The sequence below is a fragment of the Oryctolagus cuniculus genome, chromosome 7, assembly GCF_051225735.1.
Source record: "Oryctolagus cuniculus isolate XC-2025 breed Fujian yellow rabbit chromosome 7, ASM5122573v1, whole genome shotgun sequence".
Taxonomy (NCBI): Eukaryota; Metazoa; Chordata; class Mammalia; order Lagomorpha; family Leporidae; genus Oryctolagus; species Oryctolagus cuniculus.
The window spans coordinates 50,538,749-50,565,511 of NC_142873.1; the positions used below are offsets into that span (position 1 = coordinate 50,538,749).

The 26,763-nt window shown below is 45.6% G+C and overlaps 1 protein-coding gene across 15 annotated transcripts in view; it reads right to left on the reverse strand.

The window, feature by feature from the left end:
• The window catches only part of CHD1L (chromodomain helicase DNA binding protein 1 like), a 136,224-nt gene that overhangs the window by 8,156 nt on the left and 101,305 nt on the right, over positions 1 to 26,763 (reverse strand). For 9 of the 15 annotated variants that reach the window (XM_089300075.1, XM_089300072.1, XM_051858745.3 and 6 more), the window contains 9 exons: positions 22,917 to 23,031; positions 21,842 to 21,995; positions 15,579 to 15,744; positions 10,385 to 10,533; positions 8,669 to 8,832; positions 7,962 to 8,185; positions 6,070 to 6,168; positions 4,050 to 4,120; positions 7 to 115 (listed from right to left, as the gene is read on the reverse strand). In XM_089300075.1, the coding sequence (XP_089156201.1) occupies positions 7 to 115; positions 4,050 to 4,120; positions 6,070 to 6,168; positions 7,962 to 8,185; positions 8,669 to 8,832; positions 10,385 to 10,533; positions 15,579 to 15,744; positions 21,842 to 21,995; positions 22,917 to 23,031 (1,251 nt within the window). Of the gene's footprint in view, positions 1 to 6; positions 116 to 771; positions 887 to 4,049; positions 4,121 to 6,069; positions 6,169 to 7,961; positions 8,186 to 8,668; positions 8,833 to 10,384; positions 10,534 to 15,578; positions 15,745 to 21,841; positions 21,996 to 22,916; positions 23,032 to 26,763 lie in introns of all 15 variants that reach the window. The other 6 variants (XM_089300070.1, XM_051858744.3, XM_089300079.1 and 3 more) reach the window with 1 other exon arrangement.

Here is a 26,763-nt window from a genome sequence, read left to right on the forward strand (position 1 = left end):
GGATACATGTAAGTTGGGATGCCTCGTGCTGCCAAGTGTTTCCGAATAAGTCGCTCAGTACCATACCAGTTAAAATCTTTTGTGGCATGTCCAATACGTGGCAGATGAACACTTGCTATTAAAAAAAAAAAAAAAAAAGAGAGAGATCATGACATCTTCACTCATCAAAAGTTCATTGATGGTTACAAAATACACACAGGAGAAAATAACTGAAAGTTCCACTCAAAGAATACAATCACAATGCCAAAAATATCTGGGGAGGGACTGTAATAGGGGAAAAAATGAGTAATTCTATTGAGCACAAGGAGCTGGAGGCTCTGCGAATAAGGAGATGGAAGATGATTGATGGTGGAGTCACAATTAAAATAAGCAACGAGTATCTAACAAGCTAATCAATTCCATAAACATTGAAACACTTGGTTTAGAAGCTAAACTCAACTCCTTTGGCAGACAGTGTATGTTACTGGGGACTACGTCTCTCCAAGGGCAGAGACAATAAACAGCACATGATCAAGTTACTTCATCTGCCCTGCTCTGCTTCCTCATCTGTCAAATCACGATAAAAATACCCAGCAGATGGCGATGGTCCGCAGAGATAATGGGTATAAAAATGACTCGCAAAGGAAAAGCTGTAAAACAAAAGCTGAGGGGTTTCTTACTCCCGTGGTTTACCCTCACCATGCATGCTGAATGGGGTCTTAAGACTTCTCACCTCCCTTCCAAACTTAAGTCACAGTTCATTGACACCTGAGCAAGGTGTTAAAAGTTTACCTTTCTTTTTCTTTGCTGCTAAAAATATCTTCTTCAGGCCCTCTTCCAGGGCTGCCATCTTAATGCCAGAAAGGACATTGGAGCGATCACGGTGCTGAGCCACGACCAAGGCCAACTAGGAAGAACAACCATTAAAGGAGTGCCATGAGACAGCTATGTGGCCACCTGAGGGACCTGCCCATGGAGGGGACACAGCCCTTTATGAATCCAGCTCTTGATGTTCTGCCTCCTCTACCCTACTAAATGTCTGCCCTCATGCCCCATCATTTCCATTCTGATTTTCTGGTAACTTTATGTAGGCCTTTCTTCCTTTTTAAAATGACATTAAGGGGCTGGCGCTGTGGAGCAGCAGGTAAAGCCACCGCCTGCAGTGCCAGCATCCCATATGGGTGCCACTTTGAGTCCCGGCTGCTCTACTTCTTTTTTTTTTGACAGGCAGAGTGGACAGTGAGAGAGAGAGACAGAGAGAAAGGTCTTCCTTTGCCGTTGGTTCACCCTCCAATGGCCGCCGTGGCCGGCGTGCTGCAGCCGGCGCACCGCGCTGATCCGATGGCAGGAGCCAGGAGCCAGGTGCTTTTCCTGGTCTCCCATGGGGTGCAGGGCCCAAGCACCTGGGCCATCCTCCACTGCACTCCCTGGCCACAGCAGAGAGCTGGCCTGGAAGAGGGGCAACTGGGACAGAATCTGGCGCCCCAACCGGGACTAGAACCCGGTGTGCCGGCGCTGCTAGGCGGAGGATTAGCCTATTGAGCTGTGGCGCCGGCCCGGCTGCTCTACTTCTAATCTTGCTCTCTGCTATGGCCTAGGAAAGCAGTAGAAGATGGCCCAAGTCCTTGGGCCTCTGCACGCACGTGGGAGGCCCGGAAGAAGTTCCCGACTTTGGATTAGCATAGCTCCAGCTGTTGCAGCCAATTGGGGAGTGACCAGTGGATGGAAGACCTCTCTGCCTCTCCTTCTCTGTGCAACTTTTTCAAATAAATAAAACGATATTAAAACCAGAGTCCAAAGCATGTACTTCTTCCCCCTTTAACTAAAAAAATTATGTTTATATATGTATAGAAATATGCATAACTATTTCCTCAAACATTTATCATTTCTATGGTACAAACATTCAAATCCTTCCAGTTTTTGAGAGAAACACAGTCCATTATCTACTGCTGCTCTACTGTGCAACAGAAAATCAGAACTTCTTATCCATATCTAACTTTATAATACAGGACCATCAGTCACACTCTCCCCAGCCCTGGCAACCCCCGTTACACTGTCAACATCTACAATAAACTTTTCTAGCCACCACATGAGTGAGATTGTGCAGTTCTCGTCTTTCTGTGATGGCTTATTTCACTGAATGTGATGACCTCTAGGAGTTGCATACGTGTTGCTGCAAATGACAAGATTCCATGCTCCGTTATGACTGAGTGGCACTCCATTATACAAATGTACCACATGTTCCTCACCCACACATCAGCTGACGGACAGCTGGGTTGGTGCCATCTCTTGGCTATTGTGACTAGTGCTACCATAAACACAGGAGTGCAGATGTCTCTTTGGCTGATCTCCTCTCTCTTGGATATATACCCGCGAGGAGGACTGCTGGATCATATGGTAATTCTATTTTTAATTTTCCAGGAACCTCCATAGTGAAAAACATTTACTTTGTAAATGCTCTCAAGGGTAAAGAATTTTTCAGAATCTTAGGAATTAACAGGACTTGGGAGGTTCTTGTATCCAAGCCCTCCAACTGATGCCAGAGTCAGTCTACAAGCCCTAGACAAGCAGTCATTCCATTCTGTTCAAACAGTTCCCAGGAGGACAAAATGCCAACTGTCTCCCTACACAAACCTAAGTGGGACACAGCTGAGGGTGGCAAGGGGACTTCTGGGGTAACATTGTTACAATCCCATCAGACACGGCCCTGGGCTTGCTGTAAACCATTTTCTTGAGTCACCGAATGCGAAGTTTCTCATGCATAAACTGTGACACTCTCATTGCTTAGTATTTTAGAAAGTACTGAGTGAGTGACTAAACAAAAGGAACCATTTTGTTGTTGGCCACATAGACCACCAACCTCAAGGGGATGGGTCTTTCAGCCCGGTGCCTAAATTTCTTCTTTTGCAACTCAGTAAGATTTGGCTCAAAATTCAGTATGGATTCAGGCCCTGGAAAAAGCTAGGCAGGAGAGTTAAAGCTCCTACTAGGTCTCCCGAATGACAGGCCAGCAGGAGACACTTGAGGTACAAATGGGGGACTGCAGTGTGAACAGGAAAGCTGGGTGGTTTCTCTCCCCGTCTGGCTGGCTTGAAGGCACCATCTTAGACAGAAAATGTTCATGTAGTGATGGAACCCTCAGTTTCAAGTCCTGTTTTCTTACCCATTCAGTGATTGCTTATTGCTCATTTCCTCTGAGCTAGTACTGTGTGGGGTACAAAGGATAAAAGAGTCTGATATACGGGAGGGTGTAGGCCAGGGGGTGGGATAGGACAGCTTCCAGGTCAGTGGGAACCTGAGGGATAGGGGAAAGGCAGTGGAAGCAGTGGGGCCAACCAGTTTGTGCTCCCCCAAAACTCAAATGTTAGACATTGTTAAGATAAGGCCTGCCCTTGGCCAGCACCATGGCTCACTTGGCTAATCCTCCACCTACAGTGCTGGCACCCCGGGTTCTAGTCCTGGTCGGGGCGCTGGATTCTTTCCCAGTTGCTCCTCTCTGCTGTGGCCCGGGAAGGCAGTGGAGGATGGCCCAAGTGTTTGTGCCCTGCACCTGCATGGGAGACCAGGAGGAAACACCAGGCTCCTGGCTTCGGATTGGCGCAGTGCGCTGGCCATAGCAGCCATTTAGGGGGTGAACCAACGGAAGGAAGACCTTTCTCTCTCTCTCTCTCTCTCACTGTCTAATTCTGCCTGTCAAAAAAAAAAAAAAAAAAAAAAATTGAGGCCTGCCCAATCTGGCTGTAGTCACGAAGAGAAAATCTGGACACACAGGAAGACGCAGGGATGCACATCCAGAGGAAAGGCCATGTGAGGACACCGTGAGCAGACAGCCATCTATCCGCAAGCCACAGAGAAAAGCCTCCTAAGAACCCAACTCTGCTGACAGCCTGATCTCAGCCTTGCAGCTTCCAGAACCGTGAGGGAATACATGTCTCTTGTTTAAACTGTTGCGATGGCAGCCCTGGCAAACCAGTGCACGGTGGCAGAGGCCAATGGAGGCAGGAGAGGTTTAGAGAAGTTGATGTGCGCCAGATCTTAGCTCTGGTAAGAGATGTGATAGTTCTACTTACCAAATCTTGACCTTTGCTTCTTGACTCCTTATCATCAATAGGAAACAGAAGGACACTTCCCAGACTCAAGTCTGTAGTAACAAAGAACAGAAAGAACGTGAAGGTCACTGAAAGGGGACCAGTCTGGTTGCTCTGTACCTTGCCTTCCTTTTCCAGATCCACTTAGGTTTCAACCCCAACGCCCTTCAGAATATTTCACAGGCTTTTCTCCCTCTTCTGGCCTTCGTCAACACCTCAGCCAGGTACTCATGCATATATCTGAGTGCTAGTGATTTCCTAATTCAATGCCCTTCCAGTGTTACCAATACAGTATCCCTGTAGGCACTGGAGAGAATGCAAAACCAGAGCTCCTGGGGGCTGGGCAGGGAGCGCAGTGGGCTAAAATTCCTTTGAAACTCTTGGTTTGTCTCAAATCATTCAAATATTGCATTCTATTATATCTATATAGCTACTAGTATATACTTTCCCTGTCCCATCTAAATCAAATAATATGATGCTCTAGGTTAATGTATTACTTTAATTCTATGGCTTTACATAACTCAGTTTAAGCTTTTTGTCCAAAAAAAAAATAGATGGAAAAAATAGATTAGAAACTCCATCTTTTAAGCCATTCTAAAATACTGGGTCTGCTATACCATTCCAATCTCCCAAAGGACAGACTGTTACCCATCGGTACAGTAGGTGTTCTGGTGTTACAAGAAAGAGACACAGTGAGGGAGCCTCACGCCATTTCTACCTGTTCACATTCATCCCGTATGTTCTGGCCCAAAATAATGTTCACTGTCTTCAGGAAGTCCACAGTCTCATCTACTCTGCAGAGCCCTATTTCAGCCCTCCTTCAGAGGAACGTGCACACGCATCGCCACCTCCTCGGAGAGCACTCAGACCTCAAGTCCATGCAGTCAGGTCTTAGTCTTCACGTTCCCTTCAAAGTGCTCCAAGGTCATGTGACTGTGGAACAAATCCAGTGGCACTTCAGGGTCTGATTCTGTAGGCCACTTCTCCTCCTTGTACCTCAAAATACTAGATTCTCAAGGTTCTCACATTTCCCTGATAACTCCCCCTGTGTCTTCTTGCCTCAGCTCCTAAGTGGAGGTGTCTTCCATGGCGTGTCCTCTGCACTCCCATTTCTCCCTCCTGGTTTCTAACGAGGACTCCAAACAGTGATTTCTTAGTCTGTGCCTCTGGCTCTGACCTTTCCTGAGTTCTCTGCTTTTCCAACTGCTCAATCGATGTCTGTTTCTCGGCTGACTATTTCAGCACGCATTCAACTCGTCCTGGTCATTTATTTTAATAGAAAGAATATTCACTATTCACTCTATATCTTTGCATCTGTTTCCACCCTACAGAACTGGGCAGAATTAGGAAAAACAAAGAAATACGGAGGATCCTTTTCTACTGGACAACTTTATTTAACCTCTCCACTCCATCAATTTTATTTCTTTTTCCATTTTATGATTCCTGAACATAAAAGGAGATACCCCTTTTGTTTCTCTATGCCAAGGGACATTACTGTTTGGCTTTCCAAGTTCTCTTGGCTCCAGATAGCTTTATTTCCATCGCCACGGTGCTGTATCCCAAGCTGCACTGACCTCCCACACTCATGTTAGCATTTTAACAGTGTGTCCACTTTCTCTCCAGCAGTCTCTGATGCTCTCATGAGATATTCCCGTATGAAGGAGGGGTGACTTGGCTAAGTAATGAAGCCATCATCATTCCACTGCTTTCAGCGTGTATGCAGAGACTGACACTTTTCACAACACTTGCACAATCATCATCCTCACCAGCGTCCCGTGAGGGAGGTGCAACAGGTATTATTCACACATTACAGATGCGATAACAGCCAGAGAGAAGGAAAAGCACGGCCTCAAAGCCACATAACAAGTAGCTAATGATGTCAGAATGCAGTCTCCAGCCAGTTCTGCTCCTCACCTGGTGCCTTCTAACCCACAGGATACTGTCCTGAGTGTCCTCCCTGTCTTGGTCCATCCCTAACCCTTCCTTCTGCCATGCTTCTTACCTTTCATTTTCCCAGCCAGCTCATACACTTTTCTTGGCTCAGCAGATCGTGTTTCCAGAGCTGTGAATAAACCACCTCTGCCCCAGCGGCCGGAGTCATCTGATAGAAGAAAAAGAAATTTTTCATCTTCGGGAAGGTGGGGGGAAGAGGCAAAGTCCAGTCCTTAATTTTGAAAAACAAATGAACACAAATAGGCTAGCAGAAGAGTGGTTTTTCAAAGGGGAGGAGGAGAAGAGTATCTGATCTCCAGGGAATATCATACAATATAGAAGTTTAAAAACAAACTACAGGGGCCGGCACTGTGGCGAGGCAGGTAAAGCAGCTGTCTACAGCGCCAGCATACCCTATGAGCGCTGGTTCAAGTCCCGACTGCTCCACTTCTGATCCAGCTCTCTGCTGTGGCCTGGGAAAGCAGTAGAAGATGGCCCAAATCCTTGGGCCCCTGCACCCACATAGGAAGACCTGGAGGAAGCTCCTGGCTCCTGGCTTTTGTTGTGGCCAATTGGAGAGTGAACCAGTGGATGGAAGACCTCTCTCTCTGCCTCTCCTTCTCTCTCTGTGTAACTCTTTCAAATAAATAAGTAAATATTTAAAAATAAACTATAAAATGTTTGGGGAGCCGGCGCTGTGGCACAGCAGGTTAAAAGCCCTGGCCTGAAGCACCAGCATCCCAGATGGGTGCCAGTTCTAGTACCGGCAGCTCCTCTTCTGATCCAGCTCTCTGCTATGGCCTGGGATAGCAGTAGAAGATGGCCCAAGTCCTTGGGCCCCTGCACCCATGTGGGAGACCCGGAAGAAGCTCCTGGCTCCTGGCTTCGGATTGGTGCAGCTCCGGCCTTTGTGGCCACCTGGGGAGTGAAACAGAGGATGGAAGACCTCTCTCTCTGTCTCTACCTCTCTCTGTAACTCTGACTTTCAAATAAATAAATAAATCTTTAAAATAAAAAAAAAAGTTTCAAAATTAAAAAAAGTTAAAACTTCTGAAAGATATACCAAGCCATCAAAACAGGAAAGAATTAAAAAAAAAAAAAAGTAAAATCAGTGTTCTGCATAAGCAAAATCTCCATCATGTATCTGTAATTCTGAGGGGGTGACTGAGAGAGACTGGAATGGAGATGTGACACGACAGGAGAGCAAGTCGAATCACTGAAAACACAGCAACACATGACTCCCTTCTCACAGGGAAGGAACAGGAACGGTTAAGTGGCTTATCAGCACCAACACAGCCGGCTGTTACCTCGTACTTCTGTCATCCATACTACAAATATTAGTTCACGTGGACAATGCATCTGGCATCATTCCAGGCACAAAGGCTATAGATATGGACACACACCCATACCCACAATCCCCTGTTCCCATGAAGCTTAAATGAGACAGTCACATAAATGAGTACAAACACAGTATCAGGTGTTGCTATGCATAAGGGCAACAGCGTAGAAGGATCAAGAGTAACAGGCATGGGCCTGGGGCCTGTTTTATGTACAAGGTGAGCAGGGAAAACCTCTGACAAGCAGATGCAAACAATGCTTGAGGTAGCTATTTGAGGAAAGAGGCTTTCAGACAGAGAAAATAAAAAGCACAAATGTCGTGAGGGAAAACAGAGTTGTGTTTTTCCTCAAAGGGTTCACTGTCTTATCAATGTTGCCTCACTTCTCCCTCTTGAAAACCCTGGGTAAGGATAAGGCAGTGCTATCCCAGTACAGGGATAGGAAGCTGAGGCTCAGGGAGGGCGGGAAACTCCCCCATGAATGACAGCCCTACAGTCTATCTACACATGCTATTAGAATCCAGTTTTCTGACCACACAGCACCGCACTTAGCTCAGCACCCCAAGGTCAGGGCGCTGCCTCTTCTTCCCCAGGCACCACAAAGACTGAGATCCCTACTACTTACCTACACAGTGCACAATGAGCGCATCCTCTGCCCCAGCCTGAGGGTGGGTGACATCACCACTGACGTACTTAATGGAGGTTCTGTCTGGGTCTTGGTAATCCAGCTCAGCAGAGCTCGCGTCCTCCCCAGCCTCGGCATCTTCCCCAGCCTCGGCATCCTCCGGCTCGCTCTCCTCGGAGGGCAGGCAGAAGGACTGGTAGTCGTTGGACTCCCACCAAGCCATCCTTAGCAGGCCAGAAAAGAGAAATTAACCTTCCTTAGAGCACATTTTGCACTGCTACTCACAAACGGTAACTGCCCAACGCAATCAGAAACTCGCCCTGGATCACATTTGCTGCTTATCTGTAAATAAGTAAGTCATACTGAGGACCTGCCTGCCTCCGACCACACCTCAGTGATGATCACCCACCGATGTCCCTGTTTTCAGGACAGGACTAAATGGGATAAACTACTCCTTGTCAGATCACCATAATGTCCTAAGTTTTTTTTTTTTGTTCCAACAGAACTCATCTTCTTTGCCCATGGTCCTCTAGACTTTTAAGTAGGGTAAATGTTGAAGTTTAGTGTTTTAACAGTATTCTTTTACTAACAGGAACTACTAACTTTACAGAAGACTCCTGCACTTAAAGTGATGTTCAACTACAGACGCGCTACACGAGAGCGACTCCCTTCCCAAGTGCGGCCCTTGGTTAACAACACAAACACACTTCTTCTGGTGTTCAGCTTCTTCCTTTTTCCTCTTCTTCTCCTCCATCACCCTCTTTCTCTTGGCTGCTGCTTCCCGTCTTTTCTTCTGTCTCTCCTCCAGCTCCTCCGGGCTCAAAACCCGCTTCCTCTTGGCAGACCCCTCCACAAGGCCTGGGATGAGAACCTGCAGGGAGGACAAGATTCATAGCCAGGAAGGAGGGAGCTGCTTGCTCCTCTAGGGGTCTTAGCCATCTGTCCTACACAAAATATTTTTCTGTACATTCATGTAATATTTCATAAAGCACTGCATCTCTGTGCCACTGGCAGCAAGAGACCAACCTGCACAGCTCAAGGCATGGATACCACGATTCTGTGCTCTACAATTAATCAAAGCAGCGACATTCATTCTTTAGGATGAAGGTACTTCAGAAAAGTAATTTTTTTCCTTGATTCAAGATATAGCCTGCAGGCTGCCATTTTAAGATTGACCATTTTTAATGGAAACCTTTCTACAAAGTATTATATAATTATTTTCAATTGTTTTATTTTGAGGGGGAGAGGAGAAAGGGAGGAGAGGGAGAAGCCTAAGCCAGAAATTCAATCCAGGTCGCCTCATGAGTGGCAGGGACCCACACACTTAAGCCATCACTGCTACCTCCCTGCATCTGCAATAGCAGGAAGCCAGAGCTGGGTATCAAACCCAGGTACTCCAGGTGTTGAAAACAGCGTCTTAACTGCTGGATGGAACAGCACCGCTATAATACTTTAATTCACTCCATCTATCTATCTATCTTAAAGGCAGAGAGACATACAGGGATATTCCAACCACTGATTCTCTCCCCAAAGGCCAGGTTGAAGGCAGTCGCCAGGAACTCAATCTAGGTCTCCACAATGGTGGCAGGGACCCAGGTACCTGCACCAATACCAGGAAGCTGGGAGTTGGGAGCAGTGAGGACTGGAACCCAACTGATGACTTAACAACTCTGCCAAAGGCTCACTCCTATAATAATTTTTTCAACAGAGTATTTCAACATCACAATTACCATAATGATAACTAGCACCCAATAAGCACACACTAGTGACCCTTACATACACCATTTATGGTTTGCCATCCTCTCTCAGTGACACAGGATCACAGCTATCAACAGCAGAATATGGTATCTTGGTATGATATAATATCCCTTCAGGGGTGGTTAAAACGGATGGGCTGTTTATCTCTACATTAAAATAGTACAATCTACTCTCTTCGCTAAAATTTTTTATAAGGTTCTTATTATGTATATAATTTATTTGAGAGGCTGAGAGACAGACAAATAGCAAGCTCTCATCTCCTAGTTCACTCTCCAAAAACCCACAACAGCCAGGACAGGGCCAGGACGAGACTAGAAGCCAGGAACTCCATCTGGGTCTGCAGGGATCCATGTACTTGAGCCATCCCTGCTGCCTCCTGGGGTGTGCATTTAGGAGCACAGCCAAGGCTCGAACCTAGGCACTCTAATACAGGAAAAGAGCCTGTTTACTGCAACACCAAAACTCACACCTCTCCTTATCAATGCTTCTGAAGCCAACTCCTTGCATCAATTATACTAGGGTACAGTTAACCATGCTTACATTTCAACACATACTTATTTCTTAACAAGTCATCCTAAGAGAAAACAATGGTTTCAGCAGTTTTTGTCTTCTTTGGATAACAGTGCAGAATAACTTATTCTTTCACATAAGTTAATGGTTCTTACGCTGCCTTTGTTTCGCAGGGACCGGCCCTCTTGAGTAGTCTTCTCCAAAAGGGTTTTCTGAAGATTCACCAGTTGTTCGAATGATTTTCTGTCTTCCTTACTAGGCTCTTTGGAATAATCTTTACCTTCAAATAAGTACATGTGGTTTTCTAAGAACACAAAGATAGAAAGAGAAACGTTAGATACCAAAGAATGGATTAATGCTATTCCAAGCAATAATAAAGATGAACTCTACATGGGCTGAGACCAGCTTGTGAGGAAGGTATTCCATCTCCCACTGTGCTGACACTGATGTCTTTAGGTTCTACGTGAGATTCCACGAGTCCACTTTTCAAGGAGAGCACAGCTCAAAGCCTTTTGCTTCATCCCTCAATGGTCTGTGATTCTCTGCTGGGTCCCTCCGTACTGCTGAGTCTTGGATCACGCATCACTCATTCCATAACTACACCTCTTCTAACAAAATCTATTCTGTTTTATTCCAAGCACACTTTTTAAAACGAGATTTATTTATTTACTTGAAAGTCAGAGTTACAGAGAGACAAGGAGAGAGAGAGAGATCTTCCATCCACCGTTGTACTACCCAGCAAAGGCCAGGGTTGGGCCAGGCGGAAGCCAGGAGCCAGGAATTTCATCCAGGTCTCCCATGTGGGTGGCAGGAGCACAAGTACTTGGGCCATCCTCCACTGCTTTTCCCAGGCCACGAACAGGGAGCTAGATGGGAAGTGGAGCAGCCAGGACACAAACCAGTGCCCATATGGGATGCCAGCTTCACAGGCGGTGGCTTTACCTGCTATGACATGACGCCAACCCACAAACACACTTTTATTACTCAACTTTTTCCCCCTTTTTGTATAATATTAAAAGGACTAAGTGACCAATCTTTGAGAAAATGAAGAATTACAAAAACTATCCCTTGGATTTCTAATGGATCTCATGAACCAGCTTCATGATCCTCACGACAATCCCCATATAACCAATCCTACCTGTGAAAAGGGAAACGGAGGCTCAGACAGGAACCGAGGGGCTCCCCATTCTCACCAACAAACACAGAAGGCAGGATTTCCTGTCTAAGGCCAGGGTGCTCTTTTCAGTATATCACCTTAGACAACAGTGGAGAGGGAGCAAGCTGGCAATAATAACTATCATAATAACAAAAAGGACACTAGTGTAATCTTCAACAGCACTTTGTACTATCAGAACACTTTCAACAGCTGTTACCACACTTTGTGTTTGCAACTGTGTGGAAGAGGAAAGCAAACATCAATGGCACCATTTCACAGATGAGGACACAAAGGCTGAGTGGTCTGTACAGATGATGAATCAAGTCATGACCACCAAGACCAACCACCACAGACAGGTAGCGTGATATTCAAAGCGAGGCACATTTGACAGCACATGTCACCAAATAACGGTACCTTCTCAGCATTATGAAATCAGTTATAAGTGTGTTTTCCCTGGAGAGTATGAAAGCAAAACATTTTCATTCTCAAGAGATCAATTGCTTCACACTTGTACCCAAATCTAACCAGCTGTAATTCTAATTGGCATTTGCTAATTAAATCAGCAGGGGGCTTTCAACGAGGCGCTCTATCAACAAGTGGAAGAAAAAAGAGCTGCGAAGTGTCAAATGTGATCAACATATGTAGCTTCATACTGCATGCAATTCTCAACTTATAAACGTGTTTCAAAAACCCTGCCATTCCAGATAAAGCAACTTTGCTCTTTATTTTTCATTTGATTGCAGCTGCTTTACCGCCTAATCTTTCATATTTATTAACATTATTTTTAATCATGCTCCCTGTCTTCACTTTGCAGCCAAGAGGAGGCTGGAGCCCATTAGGCCCAGACCTTCATCTGTGTCCTTTCAGTGGGACCATTACCATAGAGTAACCCTAGACCAGGTATCAGAGACAAAATTCCCAACGTAAATGCAACTGGGGAATTCCACTGGCCGTTCAACTGAAAAAAATATAATTTTTTAGGCAGCTGGATTGACTAAGAAATATAACTATCTTTCTGAAAACTGCATTTGTATCATTTTCCAGTAAACATTAGGAAAATAAGCTGAAATTAGGGGAATGTGGAAATAGGTGTAAGCCTTGGCATTTAATATAATCAACATGTAACTGAAAAATATGACCACATGCATCTGTTTCTTTTCTCACCTGAAACCACTAAATGACAGGCAAGGGATTAAAAAAAAAATCATGGCCGGCACCGCAGCTCACTAGGTTAATCCTCCACCTTGCGGCGCCAGCACACCAGGTTCTAGTCCCGGTCAGGGCGCCGGATTCTGTCCCGGTTGCCCCTCTTCCAGGCCAGCCCTCTGCTGTGGCCAGGGAGTGCAGTGGAGGATGGCCCAAGTACTTGGGCCCTGCACCCCATGGGAGACCAGGAGAAGTACCTGGCTCCTGCCATCGGATCAGCGCGTGCGCCAGCCACAGCACGCCAGCCGCGGTGGCCATTGGAGTGCGAACCAATGGCAAAGGAAGACCTTTCTCTCTGTCTCTCTCTCTCACTGTCCACTCTGCCTGTCAAAAAAAATAAAATAAAATAAAAAAATAAAAAAAAATCATGATGGAACAGTTGATGAGAAAGTTCAATAACTGGAAAATGCAGAGTGCCTGGAAGGATAAGAACAAATTAACAAGAGCTGTGGAAGCAAAACACAAGTGCCTAGCCAAGGGTCGAGTATGAGAACAGAGAGCACCTCAATCATACGGGATAGGGAGCCTTGTATTCTGCCCAGGGCCATTTGTAACACCATTTATAACATCACTTGCAAGCCATACTACATGATCAACTTAAAAATTAGTCCCGCCTGTGGCTGCCTTAGCAGGGCCAGACCACGTGCCTTATCCGGCCTCCAGGCCAGACATTCCCCACCACCGGGTCTAAAAGCCTAGAACTTACAATTACGGGGCTCCATTCCGTGAGAGACCTGATGGGAGAAGATCTACACACTAAATAATGGGGACACCATGAACCTCTGACTCACCCTATGTTTTCAGTGTAAGTGACCACGCCTGCTCCAACACCTGCCTCTTCCAAGGAAGATATAAGAGGATTTGCCTCTGGAGAAACAAGTTGCCCAATGGAAAGACCTGAAGAAGGACATCTGGGAAAGCTCACTCAAGGTGGAAGCTGGTTTACCAAACAGTAATGCTGGAATAAGGCCCAAGGGCCATATCCCTGCTTGTGCCAGAGCTGCCCGTCACTGTGTGGCACTTTACCGCCCAGGTGACCAGACCACCGGAGGACACCACACGTTTCCAAAAAACTATCAACAGAACAAGGGAGTCCAAAAAAATTTAACAAATAGTAAAAGGAAGGACAAGCAACTGGAGGAAAGATGCAATGCAGAGGAACTTTTTTTTTTTTTAAGTTTATTTATTTGAAAGGCAGAGTTACAGAGAGAGAGGTAGAGAAAGAGATCTTCCATCCACTAATTCACTCCCCATTTCCCCAAATGACCATAACAGCCAGGGTTAGGTCAGGCTGATGCCAGGAGCTCCTCCTGGGTCTCCCACATGGGGACAGGGGCCTAAGCACTTGGGCCATCCTCCACTGCTTTCCCAGGCACATTAGCAGGGAGCTGGATCAGAAGTGGAGCAGCCAGGTCTTGAACTGGCACCCATATGGGATGCTGGCACGGGAGGCACAGGCTTAGCCTACTACACCACAATGCCTGCCCTGAGGAACACTTTTTTAGAAGATGTAATAAATATTGTCCTTGGAACACATTTTGAAAAGTGATAAAAAATGTCCTCAGAGAGGACATTATATCATTGAAATGAGGACAGGATGCAATTAAACAAGCACAGAACAAGAAAGAATTCTTGAAGAACACAAAAAGGAGTGTTAATATTAAATATAAATATTTTAAAGATAAAATATAAATATAAAATATAAATATTTTAAAGATAAAATATAAGAAAAATCAGAGCAGTTTTTGTAAAATAATGCCTAAATTTCAATTTCTATGTATATTCTACCAAAAACATACAGATTAACAAGGAGTCATAAAACCTATCCCTAATCCATGCCCACTGCAAAACCTGGAATCAGAAAATTACTGTGAACTTCAGTTTGCAGGGAATAGAGAAATGAGCATCCAAAACCAGCCCAACAAGCCCCAAAGCCCACATAGAGCAGACAGATGGTCAGACAGAGACTACACAGAGGGGCAGGCACTGGGGCTCGGGAGTGTCAGACTAAATGTAGCCCTCAAAGGAGGGCCACACCCCCAACTGGGAACAAAATGCGGACAGTCTGAGACCTGGTAGATGAGAGAGTAGCTGCCAAAGAACTGAAAGGAAGGGGCTAAAACACGTGGATGCAGAAACTGGAGAAGGCACTGCTTCTGGGGGCCAAAGAGAGCAAACTCAGAGGTGAGAGACATCCCTTGACAACGTTGTGGCAAAGGGAAGGAAAGAGGCAAGTGATGGAAATTCAGGATCAACAGAAATAAAAGAGGATCATAAAGTCCAAAGTCACACCAACCCCACCCCCACCAAAAACACCATCTAATAAAGAAATTGCAATTCCCTCAAGCAGTACAAGACAGTTCTCTTCTATTAAGGAGTCCACACTGAATCCCTGCTGCCACCATACAGGAAAACAGTCACTGCAAAATATCTATGGCATGTTAGGGAACATCTGTATAAAGCTACTACATAGGAAGCAATCAGAATCCAAAATTCAAAAATGTAGAACAGAAAAGAACACAAACACAAATATCGAGCAAATTTAGGGGAGGAGGTACAAAGTCCTCTCCTACACCTCATAGGGTATTGTGAAGGTTAAATGGAAAAAGGCACATAGCACACCACACAGTGCACACCACTGGTGAGCACACAGTGAATGCCCCAGCAAGGCTCGCTGTGATACAACAGAAGGGGAATCACCGTGTGTGGATCAGATTCTTGCAACCAAGGGAGGAATGGTACAAATTGAAATCCTTGAGATGGATACTACCACAACCTGCAGTATCACAACTCTTGTTTAAAGTTCAGCTCCAAGGGAGCAGCCAGACAAATTTCCAGTCAGTCTGGAGGAGTTCTTGGACCAAGGTGTGTCCTCTACATAGTAACAGGGCCCAAGAGCAGTAGCCACACTTCCCATGGGTACTCATCTCGCTCATGCTCTAGCAGGGCGTGGCTGTGCCATCTGCTGTGCTCCAGCCCCAACTTACTTCCTTCCTCTTGCTCTCTGTCCCCTCCTTCTGCTGCAGGCAAGACATCAGAGACCCACTGTCCATCTTTCGTTTCTCCCAGGATGGCCTCCAGATCGACTTCATCAATGGTGCTCCCCTCAGAGGACAGCAGTTTATCCAAACCGAATTTGAGTATCTCACTCAGCTTGAATGGAGAGAAAAAAAAAAAAAAAACAACCATCAGGGCACGTGTCATTTGCAAAGTGGCTGAAGGACACCAGGCACATTTCTTCCCTGATGGACAGTCTTGCTTCTCTCCCCATCAGAGAGGACAGCAGCCAGGGCCGTTTAACAGGTGGCTAAGCAGAGCAGTGATGATGATGATTAGAGCTGTTGGCCTTGACAATTCTCCAATACAAAACCTTCGTATGAGCCAACATGTTTCTTGAAGGATACTAGTAATTTCATGCATTTTCTATAACACCAGTCACTGAATTTCTTCTTTGCAGGCATTCCCAGCAGCCACCAGAGAAGTCAGATAACCTGTTAACTACCTCCCACAGCCAAACTCAGGAAAAAGAGGTGACTGTATGGGGCACTTCACCTCCACCATAAATGGACCTATACAGCCCACGGGCTGGACGTGGCCCAGCCCTGCTACAGAAACACCTTCACAAAGGACAGTTACAACTTCTGACACCAAGCCAAAAGGCCACTTCTCAGTCTGCCTCCCTCAGGATATTCCTCTGGCACTGCACTACTGTTCCCCATCCCTCATCCCTTTCTAGGTAACACACAGTCAACTGCCTATGGCTGTAGGAACCACCCAAGAAACTTAGATAACTTTTCCTGGATTTCTCTCACTACCTCCAACTTTGTGCCTCCCTAAGTACTAACTCTGAGATTCTGAACCAAATGAGGTTCTCAGATTGGGCTTTTGTTCACATCTTGGTCTTTTAGATAGGGCCAATTCCTTTTAGATCATCTTTCTTAATGAGTGACTTTGAAATCTTAAGATCTTTTGTAATCACTTAGAAAAAAAATTGGATAATTCACATGAACATGAACATACCTGGGATGGATATATTTAGTCTTAGTATACATAATTAAGGCAACTGATTTTGGCATTTGGTACCAAAAATAGAAGAAATTCCATGTGTGTGTTAAGGATTATTCCACAGAGGGATCCCTCCTTCATCCACCACAGATCTACACTTGCCTCCCGGCTTCCCTTCTTACTTGTGATGTGTCTTAAAGACTGACGTGTGTTTATGAGCAGCAGTGCATTGCAGTCATATATATTGGAGGATGGAGGTTAGAGATTGCTTGGATCCCAGTCCTTAATCTGAGTGAACTGGGGCAAATTAGTCAGACCCTATCACAGTGTCTGATCAATAATGACCTGCATACATAAGACTATAACAGAGCTGAGAAATTCCTATCACCTAGTGGATGCAGAGCTGAAGAAGAAGCAAGAGAAAAGGAAACTGCAGAAGAAAAAGAAGGAACCCCCCCCCCGCCAAGAAAAGTCACTGTGAAGAATTTAGTAGATGCTTTTGCAGACTTCTTCAAACTCCATAAAAAGTATGAACACATGGACTCCCCACCCCCAGAGAAAGGTTTTCATTAACAGAGCAATGTTCATAGTGCCTTACCTACTTACTAGTAAATCTATCATGGGAGGGGTAAAACAAGCAAACCAACCATGGACGTACGTCTGAAAGAAGGACAATTCAAGAAGAGCCTCGCTCAGGTGGGTCCCTCAGGAGGTGCCCAGAAGGTGTCACTGTCAGGAGATGACAGCTCCAGGTGTGTTATAGCCCCTGAGGACCTTCCAGTGATGCAGAAGTGGAAGACCAGGATATTGCTGGTTCTGACCCTGTGTAGGCCTGGGCTAATGTGTGTGTGTGTCTTTCGTTTTGTTTGGATGATTTATTTTATTGATTTGAAAGGCAGAGATATATAGAGAGAGAGAACTTCCATCCACTTATTCACTCCCCAAATGGCTGTAACAGCCCAAGTATTTCAGCCAACTTCCACTGCCTTCCCAGATGCATCAGCAGGGAGCTGGGCCAGAAGTGGAATAGCTGAGACTTGAACCAGCATCCATATGGGATGCTAGTATTGCAGGAGGCAGCTTAACCTGTTATACCATAACGCTGGCTGGTCTACTTCCCAAATGTGTCCAACAGCCAAGGTTAAGCTGGGCTGACACCAAGAGCCAGGAACTCCATCAGGATCACCCACATGAGTTACAGGTACCCCTGTACTTGGGCCATCATCTGCTGCCTCCCAGGTGCATTAGCAGGGAACTGGATTAGAAGCAGAGGCAGGGCCGGCGCTGCGGCTCACTAGGCTAATCCTCCACCTAGCGGCGCCAACACACCAGGTTCTAGTCCCAGTTGGGGCACCGGATTCTGTCCCGGTTGCCCCTCTTCCAGGCCAGCTCTCTGCTGTGGCCAGGGAGTGCAGTGGAGGATGGCCCAAGTGCTTGGGCCCTGCACCCCATGGGAGACCAGGAGAAGCACCTGGCTCTTGCCTTCAGATCAGCGCGGTGCGCCAGCCGCAGTGCGCCAGCCATGGCGGCCATTGGAGGGTGAACCAATGGCAAAAAGGAAGACCTTTCTTTCTGTCTCTCTCTCTAACTGTCCACTCTGCCTGTCAAAAAAAAAAAAAAAAAAAAAAAAAAAGAAGCAGAGGCAGGATCTAATCCCAGGCACTCTGATATGGGATAAAGGTGTCCCAAGTGGCAGCTTAACCTCCTGCACTACAACATTCATTCCTCAATGTTTTTGCTTTGACAAAAGTCAAAAAGTTGAAAACTTTATAAAGAAAAAAGTTAGGGACCAGCGCTGTGGTGTAGCAGGTAAAGGCTGCAGTGCCAGCATCCCATATGGGCACTGGTTCGAGTCCCAGCTGCTCCACTTCTGATCCAGCTCTCCGCTATGGCCTGGGAAAGTAGTAGAAAATGGCCCAAGTCCTTGGGCCCTTGCACCACATGGCAGACCTGAAGAACCTCCTGGATTCTGGCTTTGGATCAGCCCAGCTCTGGCCATTGCAGCCATTTGGGGAATGAACCAGCGGATGGAAGACCTCTCTCTCTCTCTGCTTCTCCTAATAAATAAAACTTTAAATAAAAAAAGTTATGCTAAGTTAAAGTCAATTTATTATTGAAAATGTTTAACAAAATTCAGTGTAGCCTAAATGTACAGTGACTAAGAAGTGTATAGTGTTCGAAGTTCTAGGGCCTAGAAGCTTTATTTCTGCCAAGGGCCATTTGGCTACTTATAACATCATTTGTGGGCCATACAAAATTACCAACTTAAAAATTAGCCTCTCTTGACTCACTGAATTCTGAGTTCCACCTGCAGCTGACTTGGCAGGGCCAGATCACCTCCAGGTCTTCACATTCCCTCACCACTCAGCCACTGACTCGCCCACAGCAACTTCCTGTCCTGCTTGCTTCCATTCATGCCAAGTGTCCTATGCAGGTCATTATTGTTTCTCAAATCTTTTTATGGTATTTTTCTGTACCTTTCCATGTTCAGATACTCAAACACCACTGCGTTATAACTGCCTACAGTATTCAGTACAGTAACATGTTGAATAGGAGTGCAGCCTACGAGCTATACTACACCATCTAGGTTTGTGCAACCATACTCCATGATGTTTGCTCAACAATGACACTGCCCAACAATGCACTTCTCAGAATGCATCCCTATGGTTAAGTGACACAATGAGCATATGACTGTACTTAGGATGGAGAGAAAGAGTGTTGCTATTCACTGAAGCGGTAGGAAAAGAGCACCTCAGACAGCATTTAGCAAATAACAGGCATTCAATAAATGTTCACTCCACCTACACCTGCCTTTCTCTGTGTCGACTGTGTTCTCCCTGCAGGGTAACAATCTTGCTTCCCACATTCAGGACGTCAGAACTCCAAAATGCTTAGATTTACCAAATCAGACCACAGCTTTTACTATTGGATTCCTTTGACAAAGGAAAAAAAAATCAAAAAACAAAAAACCCTTATTTCTTTTGAGAGAAGGACACTGAGTTATTACCATCATGTTTGGAAATGGCCAAAAACTCCATATATAGAGTCTGGACAGGGAGAAAGGGAGGAGAAAAATCAGACATCAGAGCCTGAATATAATTTTCCGATAACCATGAGCCGGGTAAGAAGTCCGGCTGAACCCCTCTCAAACAGGCAATACTCTATGTTCCCACCTGTTCCAGTCTTTGGCTCCGTGGACAGGGTATGTCCACATGTTTCACAAGGATGTTCCCAGGCTTCTACATCACAGGGGTTGCCCAGACTGGGCTCCCTCCACCAGGAGAGGTCACACATCCCATTGATGGCGTTTTCTTCACTAACACCAAGAATGTGGGCCTTCCAAAGCCCCTTTACCATGCTGAATGGTGAACTTATCTCTCCCAAGGGTACACAGAAAACTGTATTTAAAAGTCTGTAAAGTGTGATCTCTCTCATGCTTTCCACTACCATCTAGAATTACCTCTTAGGTAGTATGAAAACAAAATATGCAGCCTGCCCTGCTCCAATTGTAGGTAACTGTGCACATGACATCATGGTCAGCAATGAAAGAAAAAACATTACTCCCCGAGACCAAAAAATAAATAAATAAATAAAATAAACAACCAAGGTTACTCTTTCTAGCTGTAGTCTCCAAATAAATGAAACTTTGAACCTTTCCTGTAAGTTAGAGTCCCTAACAAAAACAACATGGTCCAGACATGATTGGTTTTTGCACATGTAACCATGTGATTTAAAAACTGCTCAGGCTAACTGTAAACTTGGTAACTCTGCTTGTACTACTGTGTAACTTGTTTCCCTTGTGTGTTGTGTACCTGCTGTATTTCTACCTGATAAGTCCTCTTAAGGTTTGATTTCCCTTGCAAACTTTCACAAATGAAATTCTTTCTTTTATCCTGGAGTCTTCAAAGCTCTAACAATAGTGTATGTTTGGGGTTGGTGCTGGGGCGTAGCGGGTAAAACTGCCACCTGCAGTGTCAGTATCCCATATGGGTGCCGGTTCGAGACCCAGCTGCTCCACTTCCAATCTAGCTCTCTGCTATGGCCTGGGAAAGCAGTGGAGGATGGCCCAAGTCCTTGGGCCCCTGCACTCACGTGGGAGACCTGGAGGAAGTACCTGGCTTCTGATCAGTGCAACTCCAGCCATTGCAGCCAACTGGGGAGTGAACCAGCGAAAGGAAGACCTCTCTCTCCCTCGCCCCGCCCTCTCTCTCTGCCTCTCCTTCTCCCTGGGAAACCTTTCAAATAAATAAATCTTATAAAAAAAAAGTTATGTTTATATTCCATTTTTACTTCAAACTCAAAGCCTACATCATGTCCATCTTCCTAATACTCTGCTCTCCTTTCTATGTTAATTTTTATTTCCCTCATAATCCAGGCCTAAGACCTTACAAGCCATTTTTCAATTTCGCATCTCCCTAGCTGCCCACCACCAAAGCAGCTACCAACTCCTATCACTTCTTCCGAAGCATTTCTTACACCACACCTGCCCACTGCTGCTGCCACCTGACATGCATAACTTCATGCCTGGATCTCTCTAGCATCCTGGATGCTGTTCTTCTGCACCCAGCCCCTCGGGCAAAAGGCAAAGACCTAGGATACACTACAGCAGGGGTTCTAATTTTAACTCAAGGGCTGCTGGGGAAGAACTCGAAATCTTCCTGCAAAAGGCAGCTCCAAGAGCCTCCAAGTCAGCATCTGGTGCCCATCCACAATCCTCTTCCTCAAGCCAGTGAACTCCGGCTCTTCCATCCATTTTTCCTATGGCATAATTTTGAATTCCTGATCTTGTTCACCCTCCTCTGAGTTTGAAGGAAGTAGTATGAGTCATCAATCAAAGGGCGTGGGATCAAGGAGAAAATAGAGAATTAGTCATTATTGCTTATACCAAGTTTTTTTTCTTTTTTTTTAAAAATCTAATTCTTCTAACAGCCCACTGGGATAACTAGAGATACCCTCATATTTTGAAAACTAAATAGAGAGTAGAGCCAAGAGGTTAAGCCATTTGCTTAAACCACACAGCCAATATAAAAGCCCATTTTCTTTATTTTATAGTCTACTGCCTTTGTGCATCCGATGCACCCCGAGCTCCTACAGCACCCTGCATGCTGTGGGTACAGGACAGGTCTGAGTTCAGCCAGGGAAGAGCGGGCAGTTAACCCTGGTTCTTTTCCTTTGCATTCCCATCCACGGAGAGCAACGCCCACAGTCTGTGACGGAGCCTGGGGTGAAGCATGCTACACTCTACCTGGAGGTCCGCCTCTGCCGAGGGTCTCTGGGCTCCCAGCGTGAAATGGCCTCCTTCTATGATCATGTTGGTGAGCTGCAGTTTGGAGACTGCTTTCCTGTAGACGATTTCTTCCACGGTGTCTCGGCCAATCAGCCGAATAACTTTGACAGACCTGTGAAATGACAGTAGTGTGCTATGAGTTATAAGCTAGGTGAAAGCATGTAGCTACACCTAAAAGAAAACATAGCCAAATACCATATATACTGCACAACTAAAAGGAGACCATTTCATTTGGACCCAAGCATTTCTTAGAGATCTGGCCTCAAATTCCTTTGAATGTTTTCCAAAGAGTCAAGAAAAGAATGATGAAGTGACCACACTGAGATTGCTAATCTCAGGCCAAGGAAAACTTCTGGTATGCACTACCCTTAGGTCAAAGGGTAACTTCTTTTTTCCTTGGTTCCATAACCCCACAACCCCATTTTTCTGAGTTAGACCCTAAAACAAAAAGGATAACTTAAATAAATATCTTCTAAAGATTCCTTCTAATCCTTTCAAAATTTACTTTTGTGAGGTTTCTATTTATTTATTTATTTATTTATTTATATGAGAGACAAGACTGAGAGTGAGCGTGCATGCTCCCATACACTGGTTCACTCCCTAAATGCCTGTGATGGCTGGGGCTGGGCCAGGCTGAAGCTGGAGCTGGAAACTCAATCCAGGTCTTCCTGATCTAGACTCAATCATTTAAGCCATCATCAACGGCCCCTAGGTGCGCATTAACAGGAAGCTGGAATTGGGAACACAGCCAGGCCTCAAACCGAAAAACGCCAATGTGGGTTGCAGGCATCCCAATCATAACCACTAGGCTAAAATATCAGTCTCTGGTTTTCCATTTTTAAAGTAAACCTGGACTGATCATGTGATCCACCCAACACTACTCAGGAGTTACAAGCAGGGCTGGGCTAATGGCCTCCGATTTGCAGTCTGGGACTGCCATCAGGACCATGTTCTTCCCTTTCATCTCCAACCCAGAACTGCTGCCAGGCAAGCCAAGGAGGTGGAGAAACGCTGAGCCGCTCAGAGCACTTACTTGTTCTGGCCGATTCGGTGGGCTCTGGCAGCTGCCTGCAGGTCATTCTGGGGATTGAAATCGCTGTCCACAAAAATAACAGTATCTGCTGCTGTTAAGTTCATGCCAACTCCACCTGAAAAGGAGGCAGAAAGAAATACGATGAGCGGTGCAAAGACAAGGAACTGGGAGACAAAGACACAGACGAGCATGGCTCAGGCCGACGGACTGAGATCAGTCACAACTGCATGCTTCTCTTTCAGAGACACCCCTTCCCCGTCTCCAACCGCAGAGCCACCGCACTCCCCGACTGCTTCAGAGAATTTAATTCCCGATGTAACAGAATGAGGGATGCCAGGGTAAGCAGTGAGAGAGGACATTTCAGTCGGGGTCGTAAAACCATTTTAAGACTCCTGGGTTTAAATGCCTGGACAGAAGGCGGCTTAGCACAGTCTGTGCAAGAAGACGCAGGGGGAGACAACTGTGGTGATGAGAGGTCTGCGGTGGGAACTGACCCGCCACGGTCACGAGAGGCTGGGATGATGCTCTCGGCAGAGTGTGAGGCCACCCCTCTCTGACAGGAGAAAGCTGCTCTTCTCTGTGCAGTTTCCACACTCATCAGACACAACATACACAGCCAACAGGGAGACGAGAACACTCCCAGGAACAACTTGCTAGTCTGTCTTCAGTGCCCCAGGAAAAGGGCTGAGGGTACCTCGGCTCACAGGAATTAATTAAGAGAACCAGGAAGGCAAATTACAGCCTTCTATTTGATTAATGTGGAAACAAATGCAAAGCGGACTGCATCTCACCGAGGTCGTCAGAGCTCGCTGCTGGAACAAGCCGGCCTGAAAGGGCCTGCTCCAGGGGCCCGATGGGGCACCGCCTGGGGAAGGACGACGACTCCAGGCGGGGTCTAGGACAAGAGAAGCAGGTACGCTCCCACCAAAGCCTTCACAGGGCAGAGATAATGGTGACTGATTACAGAGATGCTAAACTAGGCCTAGTGATGGCGACAGCTACATTTCTGCCGTGGCTATCACAGTGGCTATGAGGAGGACACTCATCAAGCACTGTTCTAGAGGGAGGGAAGATGAGTGTGTAACTGCTCTTACTATTATTGTCATGTCCATTTTACAGATGTTGAAATGAAAACCAAACTGGGTTAAGAAATGTAACTAAGCGAGCCGGCGCCGTGGCTCAATAGGCTAATCCTCCACCTTGCGGCGCCGGCACACCGGGTTCTAGTCCCGGTCGGGGCGCCGGATTCTGTCCCGGTTGCCCCTCTTCCAGGCCAACTCTCTGCTATGGCCAGGGAGTGCAGTGGAGGATGGCCCAGGTGCTTGGGCCCTGCACCCCATGGGAGACCAGGAAAAGCACCTGGATCCTGGCTCCTGCCATCGGATCAGCGCGGTGCGCCGGCTGCAGCGGCGGCCATTGGAGGGTGAACCAACGGCAAAAGGAAGACCTTTCTCTCTCTGTCTCTCTCTCTCACTGTCCACTCTGCCTATAAAAAAAAAAAAAAAAAAAAAAAAAAGAAATGTAACTAAGCTTCAACAGCCAGAAGGTGACATGGGCGGGATCCGATCCTTCCCGGTCTGGCTCCAGAACCTGTGTTTTATCCACTATGCTGTATACCTTCCAGGTACTTTTTCCATTTTAAAACATGCTTTATGAATACTGTCTTCTTCTTGGGTCAGTGTTGAGTCTGGGATAACATTTTTATAAATAAGCTGTATGCAGATTAGTTTAGGACAGAAGCACATTCATGAGTTATCACTGCCACCTGGTGGTAATGACTCACTTGCAGAAACATGTGAAAGTTTCGGTACATGAAAATGCTGTGGAGCCTTAGCAAAAACACAGGGCTGGTACACGGCCTAGCGGGTTAAGTTGTCACCTGCGACACCAGCATACCATATGGGCGACAGTCGAGTACCAACTGCTCCATTTCAGATCCAGTTCCCTGTCAAGGCACTAGTGCTTGGGCCCCTGCCACCCATGTGGTAGCTACAGATGGAGTTCTGGGCTTCTGGCTTCGGCTTGGACATTTGAGGAGTGAATCTGTGAATGGAATCTCTCTCTCTCTCTCTCTCTCTCTCTCTCTCTTTCTAACTCTGCCTTTCAAATAAATAAATAAAATTTTAAAGAAAAATAGAACTACAACAAAAATACAATCACAAACATCACAATGTTTGGAAAAGACCATGTCCAGGCCGCATCCAGCTCCTAAAGGATCCTCCCTAAGTCCTCCAAGAAGATGAACTGAAAAGCAAAGCTCTTCTTCTTCCTAATTTTAAACATTTCAAATCAATGCTGCTCTCTCTGGATATGAAGACGATAAAATCATTAAGGCATAAATGGAGTTTTCCCAACCCTGACAGCTCCTTCTAGTTTCTTCTGAGACCACCTCTGACACATCTGATCACGCAAAGAGAAGGCTGAGATGCAGGGAACAGAGTGCAGCCAAACAGGTCTGACTGTACCTTGTTAATTTTCTCAGGGGAATGAGACATATGCAGGTGACAACAATCTCCTTACAGTCAAGGATTACATCTAATATTTCTTTCATATACCCTTACAGTACTAGGTACTTCATAAATGCTTTCTAAACAAGACTGAACTTCTATAAAGAAACTGGTCTTGGGGCAGCCCTGTGGCACAGAGAGTGAGGCTGCCGCCTGAAGTGCCAGCATCCATAATATGTGCCTGGGAAAGTAGTGAAAGATGGTCCAAGTGCTTGAGCCCCTGCACCATGTGGGAGACCCAGAAAAAGCTCCTGGCTCCTGGGTTTGGATCAATCCAGCTCCAGCTACTACAGCCTGACTAAGATTAAGTTGAAAACTAAGGTATAAAGGATGTCCACTTTCACCATTCTTATTCAATATAGTACTGGAGCAAGAGCAATTGGGGGGAGGGAGAAAGAAAGGGATTCAAAATTGCGAAACAGGAAGTCAAACTATACAGGTCTGCAGTGACATGATGTTGTGCATAGCAAAACCTGAACAGTCCATGAAAAAGCTGTTAGAAGTGAGAAATCAATTCAGTAAAGTTGCAGGTTATAAAATAAACATTTAAAAAGTAGCTTTTTTGTATGAACTCACAGAAAGAGAATCAAGAAAGAAATCTCATTCATAACACCCACAAAAAAAATCAAATATTTAAAAACAAATTTAACCAAAGAAGTGAAAGATCTCTACAATGAAAATTATCAAAATTGACAAGGACACACAAAAATGCAAAGATATTCCTTGCTCATAGATGAAAAGAGTCAGCATCATTAAAATGTCTATACTACCTGAGGCAATCTGCAGACTCAAGGCAATCCCTATCACAACAACATTTTTGCAAAATTAGAAAAAGCAACCCTAAAATTCATATGCAATCACAAAAGACTCAGAATACCCAGGGCAATCCTGAACACGAAAAATCAAGCTGGAGGCATCACAATATCTGACTTCAAAGCATATTACAAAGCTATAGTAATTAAAACAGCATGGTACTGGCATAAACACTGATTTATAGAGAGAGAGCAACGGAACAGAATAGAGAGTTCAGAAATTAATCCATGTACACACAGCCAACTGATTTCTGACAAAAGTGCTTAGTCCATACAGTGGAGTATGGAAAATCTCTTCAACAAATTGTGCTTGCAAAACTGGATATTTATATATATGTAGAAGAATGAAATTAGATCCTTATCTCTCACTGTATATGAAAATCAACTCAAGATGAGTTAAAGACCTAAATATAAGACCTTAAACTATGAAGTTGCTGGAAGAAAACAGAGGAAACACTCCAAGACACTGGTGTAGGGGACAACTTCTTGGACAAGACCCGCAAAACACAGGCAACAAAAGCAAAACTA